Here is a 12,547-nt window from a genome sequence, read left to right as displayed (position 1 = left end):
AATGCTACTACTCATGTAGTTCTATTCATTCCCCATGAAGTCGAAGCCAGTACAACCCATGGATTAGATAGAGTCAAACCTGCGACTCGTCTATGTACATGTCCCCTGTAAAATGCTGACGGATATAATGATAGATACGGGTATAATAGTTGATATGGCCCTTCATTGGTAGACAGCAACGTAATTTATGATCCATTTAGCGTCTGAGGAGACGATTACTTCATTAGAGCACCGAGTAACAAGAAGCTAATACTCACTAGCAAAGTTGGTCGCGTTTGCGACCATGGCAGAGCAAGTGCCGGGGCAACCAGAACTGGAGTACGCGCCTCCCGCCCAATTGCCACAGATGGTGGTATCGATGACTAGAGAGTGCTGGTAAAAGTTGGCCGAAATATTACAGGTCTGAGAAGACCAGAAGCCAGCAGGTACACCCCAATTAGAGGGATTGGGAGCACGGTTGGTGATATCCGAAGGGATCTCCGAGCGGGCAAAGTGCCACATAGACATACCAAGGGAAGTGTCCCACAAGAGGGCGAATACACCACCATTTGCATTGTTGAAGCCATACCCGAAGGAACGAGTATCTGTGTCAGAGAACGCACAACCAGCATCCGCGTTTGGAGTACTGTAGCAATTTGTACCCAGGACATGACCGGTGTATGCCTCGGAGGTGCTGGTGTTGACAGCGGTATCTATCGTGCAAGCAGAGCTAGTGCCGCTGTGCAACGTCATTTGATTGGTTGCCTGGTTGTTGACACCCTCCACGATATCAATCTCTCCAGCGTAAGGCCAGTTTGGTCCAACACTCTGTGCGCGAAAAAAAACGGACCTCAGACTCTGCATCTCAAAGGTCATACTTGAATGGTACCCACCCAGAAGCTAGGCCAAGTACCACAACCAACGGGCATGGTGGCAGCATCTAGTATGAAGAGACCGCTAGAGTAGCTCTTGTTCGACGTGATACGAACACTGAAGATCGCTTAGCCAAACTCACAGGACTACAAGCGAAAGCAACGTACGAGGGGCGGTTACCACCTGCTGGAATGGAGCTGGTGGAATCGACAGCAAGGACAGTCGAGTTGTCGCAGTCATCTACGTAAGCAAGGCCTTTGGAGGTGGCATCCGACATGCTCTGGTATGCAACATTTCCACCGGTTGGGTCTGAACCGGTGAAGAAAGTCCACTCGCTGGAGGTAATAGTGAAGTGAGCATTACAAGGGCACGTACGACAAGTGCAAGGACGCACTTGAAGAAGTCTTCCGCTTGGTAGAAATCCTGAACGGTGTAGGTTTTGTTGGTCGTGTACTGAGGTGTGCGTGCAAACAGGTGGTGACGGGATCTAGAATACTTGTGTGCACCAACCAGGGTGCCAAAGTGAACGGCGGCCACGACAGCGGCGAAATAAAGAGCGTGCATTACGGGACCCAAGGCAACAGTTGGGGAAAGAAAGCGGGAACGCACGGGGGCACGCGTTGAGGGTATTTATGGGTCCATGTCCGGTTGAACCAGGGATGTACGGCATGAGATACTCCGTTCCTTTTCGTTCACATCATGGTTCCATATATGTATACCCTTCAGTTGCCATGTTCAAGACAAAGACGAACTTGTCGTACTTTGTGTCCTTTGCCAAGTCAGACTGGAGTCGAAATGTAGGCTCGAGCTTTAAGTTGCCCGTCCAGGGCTTGTTGCTATCCCTCAGGAGGGGAACCAGAGTTTTTCCTCTCTATCCTGGCAGCTGAAAGACAATGTCAACCGCAGCCCACACGTGCCAAGTGGCCCTTCCGAACTGACGTCCCCTAGCCGAACAGTGGAACATATGGACCACTTTTGTGTCGATCGTGGTCTATCCATAGCTCCACAGAACCGGCTGGAACCATCTGCTTCCGTGATACGCGGTCAATCGTCGCAACGCAACCAACCTAAGTGCAAGGTTGGTGACTATCTGTGGAAAGAGCTAAACTTGTGGCTCACAGGCGGTCTTCGTCATGAATCACACTAATGTCCGGTCACTGGTCAGACTCTGGCCATTTGGTGGCTCACACACTACAATCGAGGCAGGTTCCCAAAGAGTTTCACAAATAACAAGATCTATCACAGGAAATACAGCTGCCATCCCAGAACATTCGAGCTCTGTGCTGTTCTCTTATATCGTGAACCACAGGATCACCTGTCTTACTCGCACAGCAGGGAGGTCGGTAAAATCAAAGTTTGGGGTCACTGCGGAAATACGTTCTAACGATCTTTTCCATTGCTTCTAGAAGGCGATGTTGAGGTGGAATATACGTACACACGTCTACTTACGCGTTAAAAAAAGTGAGAACTCGACTACGTATAGAAAGCTGTTCGCCTTCCTGCCTGCAGCAATCACTACGGATCCAGCATGAACACGCACGAATAGTGACCGACAGAAAAATGCAAGTGCTCACCGTAATAACAGTAGGTTCGTCTCTCTCAAGGAACTCCTTCAACTTGGTAATCCCCAAAGCAACTTCTATGAGACCCTTGAGACCCTCAGCAGTGTCCCTACCGAGCTCCTCCGGGGCAGCCTCCGGACCCACATATCGTTCGACGTACATGCGAACGGTGGCACCAGCACTGCCCGTTCCGCTCAGACGGAACACAACTCTGGAACCATCGTCGAACAAGACGATCTGTCCCTGGTTCGTGCTCACACTGCCGTCGATGGGATCCTTGTACGAGAAGCTCGTCACTGAAGTAATCTTGTAGTCCTGACCGGTGCTCTTGGAGTGATGGGTGGTGTTCGCGAGTGAAGATGTCTTGATGGCGTCGTTAAGGAGCGCGACGAGTTTGTTGGCTCCCTCCGAAGAAACTTCCTCATAGTCGTACCGGCTGAAGAACGAACGTCCGTAGATGGAATAGTGCTTTTGCAGCAGCTCCTTAACTCCGATCAGCTTGTTCGGTGATTCTTTGTTAGCAGCAGCAAGGATATTGAGCCACGCTGCATGGAAACGTGGGTAAGTTCGATATTGAAACATGCAAATGGAACGCGGGTACGTACCAACAATGGCCCACAACCCATCCTTCTCCCGGATGTGGTCCGAGCCCGTTCCAAAGGATTCCTCGCCACAGATCGAGAGTCGTCCAGCATCCATCAAGTTACCAAAGAACTTCCATCCTGCCGAATGGAGTCAGTGGTGCTCGAACCTCGCTGACGAGTCACCAGTCCGTCCACGCACCTGTTGGCACTTCAAAACATTCCAGTCCCTTCTTCTTCGCTACGAGATCGATGGCCTTGCTGGTGGGCATGCTACGAGCCAAACCCTTGACGCCGCCTTTTTTGAAGTACGGGATGACATCTGCTGAATCTGCGATAATAGCTACGGAATCGCTGGGCGTGACGAACGCGTTCTTGCCGTAGATCATGTTTCTGTCGCCATCACCATCGCTTGCTGCACCGAATTGGATATTGTTCTTCTCAACCACCTCTACCAATGAATGTGCGTAGGTGAGATTCGGGTCAGGGTGACCTCCGCCGAAATCAGGGAGGGGAACACAGTTCTGGACAGCAGCTTCGGGAAGACCGAGCTTTCTGATCAAAATGGCGCGTGCATAGGGACCAGTAACGCCGTGAAGACCATCGAAAAGGACACGGAAAGACTGCGCGTTGTTATTGAGGAAGTCCTTGATTAGTGGGAAGTCAAAGATTTCTTCGAGCAATTCAACATAATCTTTCACAGAATCGATGATTTGAACCTGGCTCGGACCATAGGTTGTTTTCCCAATCTTGCAAAGATCGACCTGAAAAGGGACCGTGATGAATGGTGAGTGGGACAAGTCCAGACAGTACGACATACGGGATCAGCCTCGATGACTTTGTACTTTTGGATAGTCTTGGTGGCTTCATAGATCCTGTTGGTCACATTCTCTGGAGCAGGACCACCATTTGAAACGTTATACTTGATCCCAAAGTCGTTATTTGGACCACCGGGATTGTGACTCGCCGTAAGTAGGATACCTCCATCGGCCTTGTACTTGCGAATGACATTGGAGGCGGCGGGAGTGGACAGGATCGCGTCCTTTCCTATTATAAACTCCTTGACGCCATTAGCGGAGCCGATCCTGAGGATCGTCTGCACAGTCTCGGGAGAGAAATACCGGCCATCCCCGCCGATGACAAGCGTTGCACCATCTGCCTTGATAGAATCGAGGATGGCTTGGATGAAGTTCTCAGTGTAGTGCTACAGAGGGGGGAACTTTCAGGTCCACTATGCCATGCAACCAGATGCGATTATTGTGCGCACCTCCTGCTGGAACACCTTTACCCTGCATGCAGATCGTCGATCAAATAGGTTCCGATTCTCTCGAAAAACGCGACAAGTACCTCTTACGAAGACCAGAAGTACCAGGTTTCTGGCCGTCATATGGCTTGGTTGAGACCTCCTTGACTTGATAGCCCATTAGCACGATTGGGACACTACTATAGTACGGTCTGATCAACTTTCAAAAGGATCCACCATTTATGTCTATCGGATCCACCCAATGACGCGTGGTCACGTGCCACTTGCCTATACCCGCCTCCCTCCGCGAGTCCATTGCGCCAGCGAATACGGCGGGACACGTTCGCCGAGGAACTACGTCGGTCGTGTGATATCGGAACAACACTCGTTGATTTCTGCGGGTCTGTTCCATACACTAATGATCTCCGATGAGATAGGCATTCGTCTTTATGTGCTTCAAGCACCGATACACGGTAAGTGTTTCATCATATGATGGAATGTGGATTGCAACTTGCTACCATCATCATCCGATTCGGAGATTGTAGGCCAGACATGTTGCAGCGTGTAAAACTGCCAGCAAATCAGACTGTCCTCACCTCATCCCTAAGCATGTTGATTGCCACATAATGGCCGACACACATGAAACCTCGTGCTATGAGTCCTTTTCAAACACTAAGAACACCGCCTTAAAGTCTCCCTCTCTCCCCAGCTTGCAGGTCTTCTCCAAAGTTCTCCGCAAAGGCTTTCGCAAGGTAGGGTATCATATCCTGGGTAACGAGTCCACGCCCCTCCACGCGGAATGCTCGCTTGCTGCTCGTACGCGTCACCATACTTCCGCCGACGGCTGCCAGAATCGGAAGACGAGATTCCGGGATGCTCTTATCCCTAGAAGACATCGGTATCGAACATTAATGGCACAAACTCGTATACCAAGTATATCACGACAAGAAGTCACTTACCCAAATGCTCCATCTTCGTAACACTTTCCCCATGCAAGCATGGCGCCAACTGTCCCGCTCAGCACATCACCCTGCCCCCCGCACCTCTTGAGCCCGCCCTCAACGTCCACCTCAATCACCTCCTTCACTTTCTGGCTTTCCTCGTCCAGTACGTGGCGGATGCCGCTCTCTTCCAAATTCGCAGCTTCACCCGTCGTATCGGTTGCAATGAGATCTTTGGGACCTTTCTGCAGCACGACGACGCCACCCAATCGCTTCGACACCTCTGCGGCCCTCTGCTCAGCTGGCACGGACTTGGGGTCCACACCTGCCTGTTCACTCAATCTCTTGAATTCGACTACATTCGGTGTCAGAACCGCGCGCCTGTATCCCTTTACGAGAGACAGATCCTGTCCGATCATCCACAGCGCATCTGCGTCTAGGACGAGGAACATCGCCTTGGTTCGGGCGAGGCGCAACGCCATCTTGGCATAGTTCTGCATGTAGTCTTCTCGCCCGAGCCCAGGTCCGACGACGAGGACGTGCAAACGGGAAAGCAGAGAGTCAAGTTCTTTTTTCACCCTGTCCTGTGGCCTGCAGAAAGAGAAAGAAAAGACCATTATAGCACATAAGCCTTATGTTATGTTCTCTTCATGCAACGTAGAAACTAGCCAGGTCTGATGGGGGGGGATTAATAACCGGAAAAAGGTAGACTTACGCATCTTCCTTAAGAATAGGATGGACAATCAAGTCTGGAGAGTATGATTTGATCGCCTGCGCAGCTGTCGGTGCACATATGACATGCGAAAGGTCCGCACCCTACAAGTAGGGACCGCAATCCCACCATCTCGCACATCACTTCGTAGAAACCAAATGAGAACGAACGTACCAAGCGAAGCGCAGACATCGCCGCGAAAAACGGTGCGCCCGTATAACTGACGACGTTGAGGTAGCTCGTCAGCAGGGTCGACGCTCACGGGGAAGAGAGGTGCAGTAACAGGCTCACTCCATTGCCCCTCCCAAAACGCCTACTCTACCTATACCATTGGCCATACAAAGCCCCCATATGATAATGATGATAATTGGCGGTTACACATATACGTGGATCTCTGCCGGGTAAGACTCACCGGACTGTCCCTTGTGCAACGTGCCGTTCAAGGGGGGAATTATCTGCTTGATTTGTTCGATGATGTTACGTGGAACAGGCATGGTCGCAGGGTTGCAAAATCTAGCAACGGCACCTCGGTCGTCGCAGCAGTGGATGGCTGGGGTCTGCGGAATCGCTCTATCAGTCACCGCGATACATATTGACGTCATGCGAAAGGCCTGTCATCCCACTGGCAAATATCAGACTTTTTATAAGTACAAGAAGAAAAAAAATCTATAGACACCTCATACACTTTCTACATCAACTACCAAAGTAGACTAACTACCACATTGTAACTGGTACCGCCTGGGGAGTTAGGTAATACACTCATACAGTACAGATGAGACAGTGGAACGAGGATGATCAGCGAGGTGGGACCAACATGGACCACCGAGTATCAGTATGTATGATGGATGTATAAAACCGCAGCTCAGAAGGAGAGGGAGAACAAAAAAAAAGTTTATCCCCACCAGCGGAGCCCTGCAGCGTGCACAAGGGGAGGAAAAGAGTAACAGGGAATGTGAATGTGGAAGGAGAGTTAGAGTATGCGCAAACGCTATTTATTACCCGATCGACCCTATGCATTATGTGTGGATGAAGGCCATGATCCGTGCGTTGATGGAACAAAACAGAGCCAACAAAGAAACAATGCCTCCGAGAAGAAAATAAAGGCGGGATATATGCACGATGACAAATAGGAAAGCGGTTAGGAGGGAAGTAGGTCAGACCCGAGCCCGGAGCGAAAATTCATCTTGTAGTTCCAAATAGAGCGGATAAATAGAGCAAGCATATTGACCACCGAGGGGGTGATACACGGTAGAAAGCGTCAAGGCGTTGTTACTCCCGTCTGAGTGCCTGCACTCCAAAACGATCCCAAGAAAGCGCCCGCATTGGACATTATCTCAACCGCACGACCGACCAGCGTTCCTCCCTGCTGATCCTCTCTGGGTCTCCTGGTCGGACTCCGCGAGCCGCCGCCAGAGGAGTTCCGCGTATGGCAGGTGGAGGTAGACGACTGGGAATGTCTTGGACTACGCGTGGGAGAACGGCTGGGCGATGTCCGTTCCTTATCATCCTTCATAAGCTGTACGAGAGATGGCGAAGGTGGAGAAGCATACATTGCGGAGGACGAAGGTACATAAGGGCGCTTCAGTGAAGTCTGTCTGGGTGACGGGCTTGGGATCGACCATGAGGACGAGGCGGGGGTCGAGCCGTAGGCAGTCGACATAGCAGACGCGGTTGACGAGCTGGACGACGACTGATATCGATGACGACTTCTTTCGTAACTCAATAGAAGGACTCGATCTGGACCTGAGGAGTCGCAGTGGGTACCAGGGTCGGGTGCTCGACAGCTACTACAGGTTGAGGTGGTTGCCGTTGGTCCTCGGGGCTCGTGCTTGAGCTGGGGCTCGAACCTGACACTGAGCCACCCCAGCGTCCAACTCGCTCCCGCTCCCGACCTCGCTCACCGCCTTCGCCTTGTGTCTCGTTCCCGATCGCGATCACCGGAATAGACGCCAATAGCGAAACCGATACCGCCCTCGGGACTTATGCTTGCCAAACGGACTACCTGGACGTGACATTACTCCGATCAGAGAAGGACGACGTCCGCGTGATACTGCGACCGCGAGGTTGTTCGGTTTGAGTCTGCGAACATAGCATCGGTGAGGATGAGGAACGACCGCGCGATAGACTACGATCAGGTGGAGACAGCAAAGACAACGACGACGGAGCACTTGCACCAGACACGGGAACAGTAACAATGGATGAGGGTGCCGCCTCTGGCTGGTCTGTAGTGATGGTATTTGGCGACGGCGTACGCGAACGACTCCGTGATCTCGAACGCGACCTCGAACGTGAGCGGTCAGCGTGGACTCTCTTCAGAGACGACGATGACCTCTAGGGCACTCTCAACGGTAGACTCGGATGTCAGCTTCGCTTCCTGTGTCGGCTGCATCAGCGAACTCCCTGATGGATGGGATCTTCCTCCTGCTGATCGGGTGAGGTGGTCATCGGATGGCGGGAGAGTTTGGGCCGGGGTGTCAGGCTGGCCTGGTACGCCGACTTCTGGTCCTGCAAGCCAGGCTCCGCATCGTCGGCCATCTCCGAGTAAAGATAACGAGGTGGGACGTAAACCAGCTCTACGGGCAAGTCCTGTGGGCTGTATGGTTCCCAATGGTTCCCTTGCGGTGCACGGGGCTGATGCGGGCTACTGATGGCATGGTGCCTGGAGGTGTGGGAATGGGTAGTCTTCCTCGTCCGCCTTGGTCTTTAAGATGGTAGGAGCGATGAGGGCGATGGTGACAAGCTCCTTATCGATGCTCGGTGACGATACGATAGACTGGGCGCTTCCATAACGCCGACCGTTGCGGTAGGCAGTGCGTGCGTTGGGAGGACGGGATTGAGAGGACGATGACGACGATTGCGAGGAGGACCGGGGGACGCTGACGTGAGGACTTGATGGGATGTGCCGAGCGCGCATCTCCAACACGTCATCGTCATCAGTCTTCTGACGTGGACGAAGAAGAAGGGGGTGAGGTGTTATGTGGCGGATGGGGAGAATGCGACGGCAGGCGGGCACTGAGGATCCTGGGAGTAGGATGCACCCGTAGCACGCGGCAGGTCATCCTCATCTCCGAAGAGTAACTTCCTCGGTTTCGCCTACGACGCCATCTTCGGAGTCTTCATCATACCTATGAAGATCCAAGTCGCGGGATATTAATGTGCTATCCGTGAAGTGAGAAGCAGACACCGACCCATCATCGTCTAGAACAAAGCTGCTACCATAGTGTGTTCGATCGAGCGCTGGGCCCGCTCGAGGTTCTTGTGCCGCAGGGCGAGATCCTCTTCTGAGGCTGATCGATAGCGATGCACTGCTCGACAAAGGTGTTGAAGCTGATGTGTTTACGTTTCTGTGGCACGACATCGGGAGGACTTTGGGGTTGTAGCAAGGCAGACTCCATCTCGGCTGCAGGGGGGGCACCAGGCTGGGATGATCCGTGGTGGCGAATCTCGCCTAAAGGCGCGATTTGGACCCCACCTCGTGATGTGGGTGTCGCTCTTTGTGTGCATCAAGGAAGGCCTCGATGGGACTGCGATGTCTTGGGCATCGCTATCGAGGGATGGGTGTTGGGTTTCATCGTCAGATTCTGGAGGACTGAACAGGGGAGAGAGTGGGAAGTCGGAGGTGAGGAGTTCCGATATAGAGCGGTGCTTGAGAATTGGTTTTCTGACGAAGCCACCCGGTGGCTGAGAGAGGGTGGGTGAAGGGGTAGAGGGGAGGTCCAAGGCAGCGGCGGTGGTAGGAGATGGCTTGGGGGTGTAGGGGGGTGGGATAGCGGTGTGGAGGGGGCCGTATAGCCAAGTGACGTCCGAGTCCTTCAGCCTGTTGGGAGAAGGTGTTCAATCGAGAGGCGATCGCTGGAAGAAAGGACAAACGTACCAGTTGAGGGTCTCTGGGGTGACGGTCTTGAGACCGTTGCGCTTTTTCCACCAGGTGCGCCAGGAGGCGTTTTCGAGACGGACGCCGTTGGCTATTTCGTTCTTGAGACGGGTCATGTTCCGCCATGAGCGCCATACATCCTCCTCACGCCATTCGTGGGACAGATAGTCTACTTGACCACAGGGCAGGTCGGACTAACACAGAGTCGTCTGGCACGGCAGCGAATGAGCCCAGCAAGACTGGCAGATAGTTCGCCATCGCAGAGACAAGTCTAAAAAGGAAACACTAGTGGTTCATATCCCCGCCCGCGACGAGGACGACGAGGGATTCTGTAGTCAAAGCAGGGGAGGGGCAGAGAGTGACAACCAACTGAAAATTCGGCCTTCTTCAAATCCCACCAAGTGCCGTTGGGCTGCCTGCCTGTTTAGGAAACTCCTTTCGTTCCGGATACCGCGCCATCCTTCCCACGGCACTTCCACGCGTTATTCCACCCCGGCAGCTCGGCAACACCCCCTCCCGTGTCACTCCGATGGGCCTTTGTACTCGACACCCCTTAGTGAATCGACAGCCATTAACAAGTCTCTATGACTATGATTAGTATCGTTTATTCACGCGCTTCTCTTCGTCAGTGTCACAAGTAACACGGTCTAGCTCAGATCCACGATCGAGATCTGTCCACCAGATTGACGCGCTCGACTTTTGCGGAACTTGCCGCCCAATCAAAATCACCATCAGAGGAATTGTCCAATCACCCCCACAGCTGCCCCACACGCGATCGTCTTCCATTCGCCAACCTCCCTGCAACATTGCCTGCCTCTCATTCTCCAAGCCCTGTCGTGTATTAACCTTGAGGCTCCTCATGTTCCTCGGAAGCGAGCCGTTTCAGCGGTCACGTAACCAACTTCCGAACATTGAGACAGCGGGCTTCCGGCGCCTTTGCTTGCTGTCATGGCCAGTACCTGACTTGTCCGAGCTTGTCCGTCGCGCTCAATCAAACGCCTCGTCGACGACCCAGATCATTGGCTGTTATTGGCTCTTTCTCTCCTCGCACGTCATTGATCCTCGGACCTGCTATATGTACCGTGCTATATAATACAAATACATATCGTCCCGCCCGACATGGATGGATGATATTGTATTAGTTGCCGTGTTCCGATTACCGTATGACCTGGGGTCGTCAGCTACCTGTAGCACTAAATTCCAACGGCGCTGCTCAATAGGGTCCTGACTCGTTGCAACTGCACCTTACTACACACCATCCACGGGTATGTTCCGGACGTCCACCGCAGCCTTAATCACCGTACATACTTCGCCGGAAGTAACCCATTCCCGCGCACGCACAGTATATCCGCTGTTTTTCCGCACATCCAAACACTGATCAGGACTCGAACCGGTCAAATTTAGCTGTATATCTAGTGACTGCCACAGGCAATTTGTTCTTGCATGCCGTCACGTGGTTCTTCCGCCCTCCAGCACTCTGGCGACTGAGAGAATTTCTTCTCACGTTGCTTGGCGTGTTGGCCATGGCAGAATCCCTTAGACGGCATGCCTTCGTGGCCAGTGAGGTCCGGCGTGACCGTCTGGCACCGGAGGGGAACGTTCAAAGCTAACTGGATCAATGCAATTCAGTGACGGGGGCTGTCAGGGCGCTGGCCCAGGCTAGTCCCGACGCATTAGCCAGTCCTATGTGACGTCGTGAGTGTTAATCCAGAGACGGGTAGCGCTCCTTTTCTGCAATGACGCGTATACAACTCGGCTTGGGGTGGCATCCCGCCCCCAATTAAACGCGATCGCCGAACTGTGCTCGGCCGCCGTACGATGATGAGATCTAGCGATCGTTTCCGTTGGTCCTATGTAAGGAATCCAAAAGTAGTTGTCTTCGCTCACAGTTGGGGCACAGGTCTAGTCCAGGTCTGTGCGACCCCAAAACAGCAGTCATGGCCCCCCCCATTTGCAAAATCGGTTCATGAAACCCTTTCCTGTGGTCACACCCACCATCATCACCCAATCAGCATTCGGGCTCTCCGTGCCTCTCGAGGCTCTGAGGGTCCGTGGATGCCCGGATGGTCCTTGCCCTTTCTGCGTGCTAGCTTCTTGCGTAGGCAAGGTTACAGTCATGCTGCGACACTACATCTCGGTTTTATCCGTTAGGATCATCCAGTGGAACTTTTTTTTACATAAATCATAACGCCGGCTCATCCTGTGGAGCTGCAACACGCACGAATGCCAAATCTGATAAACCCTACGGTCAAGGTTTGCCGTAGCTGGCTGGGACTGGCAGTTTGCTATGGGAAGCTGCGGGGATCTGGGTTCGATGACACACGAGCACGACCAGTAAGCTAGTGTCGCTCCAGGAGAATGGCGCCAGGGACTCTGCAGTATGGTTACGGGTCCTGTGTGCTGTCGGATGTTTGCTCAAGACCCGGGATCGCGAAGGGCTGTCCTTTCCCCTGTTGTGCACGATATGTCCATCTAAGGTTGGTCTGGGGAGGTTACGTCGGTAGTTTTAATACCATGGTGGGTGCCTCACGCCACTTCCTAGTACTTCCTCACATGAAGGGTGCCAACTTGGGGTGAGAGCGCCCGTGTCCGTTACCCTGGATGGGTAAAATGACCCGGTATTCGCAGTGCGCCACATTTGTATGCGTGTGGCGAGGAACTTTGGACGCGGATTGGACGAATCGAAGCGGCTGTGTACCTGAGTGCTTGGAAACTGACGTTACTGCAACCGGAACATGCACTCCACCCACTTAATACTTGTTCCGCGTTCAGTTGTGATACA

The 12,547-nt window shown here is 52.9% G+C and overlaps 4 protein-coding genes across 4 annotated transcripts; all 4 read right to left on the bottom strand.

The window, feature by feature from the left end:
* Positions 1–136: 136 nt before the first annotated feature.
* On the bottom strand, positions 137–1,616 carry F5J12DRAFT_273703 (glycoside hydrolase family 16 protein). The gene is made up of 5 exons (XM_051738689.1): positions 1,247–1,616; positions 1,020–1,187; positions 873–969; positions 258–807; positions 137–203 (listed from the first exon to the last, which is right to left on the bottom strand). The coding sequence occupies exons 1-5, from the start codon at positions 1,414–1,416 to the stop codon at positions 163–165; spliced, it is 1,026 nt and encodes a 341-aa protein (XP_051597475.1). The 5' UTR covers positions 1,417–1,616; the 3' UTR covers positions 137–162.
* A 610-nt stretch (positions 1,617–2,226) lies between these two features.
* Positions 2,227–4,460, bottom strand: F5J12DRAFT_914462 (uncharacterized protein). The gene is made up of 7 exons (XM_051749120.1): positions 4,343–4,460; positions 4,263–4,284; positions 3,816–4,199; positions 3,198–3,759; positions 3,020–3,136; positions 2,427–2,959; positions 2,227–2,367 (listed from the first exon to the last, which is right to left on the bottom strand). Exons 1-7 carry the CDS (start codon positions 4,417–4,419, stop codon positions 2,365–2,367), a joined length of 1,698 nt encoding a protein of 565 aa, XP_051597474.1. The 5' UTR covers positions 4,420–4,460; the 3' UTR covers positions 2,227–2,364.
* Positions 4,461–4,612: 152 nt separating this feature from the next.
* Positions 4,613–6,498, bottom strand: F5J12DRAFT_847396 (Ribokinase-like protein). The gene is made up of 4 exons (XM_051746378.1): positions 6,066–6,498; positions 5,895–5,995; positions 5,198–5,770; positions 4,613–5,123 (listed from the first exon to the last, which is right to left on the bottom strand). Exons 1-4 carry the CDS (start codon positions 6,081–6,083, stop codon positions 4,925–4,927), a joined length of 891 nt encoding a protein of 296 aa, XP_051597473.1. The 5' UTR covers positions 6,084–6,498; the 3' UTR covers positions 4,613–4,924.
* Positions 6,499–8,532: 2,034 nt separating this feature from the next.
* Positions 8,533–10,023, bottom strand: F5J12DRAFT_906709 (uncharacterized protein; the record flags this gene model as incomplete). The annotated part of the gene is made up of 5 exons (XM_051748814.1): positions 8,533–8,644; positions 9,108–9,257; positions 9,307–9,708; positions 9,766–9,908; positions 9,961–10,023. The coding sequence occupies 5 exons, from the start codon at positions 10,021–10,023 to the stop codon at positions 8,533–8,535; spliced, it is 870 nt and encodes a 289-aa protein (XP_051597472.1).
* Positions 10,024–12,547: the final 2,524 nt, after the last annotated feature.

This window comes from Pisolithus orientalis, assembly GCF_024613125.1.
Source record: "Pisolithus orientalis strain OTSU chromosome Unknown F5J12scaffold_28, whole genome shotgun sequence".
NCBI classification, from domain to species: domain Eukaryota; kingdom Fungi; phylum Basidiomycota; class Agaricomycetes; order Boletales; family Pisolithaceae; genus Pisolithus; species Pisolithus orientalis.
This window is presented reverse-complemented; position numbering and strand designations above follow the sequence as displayed.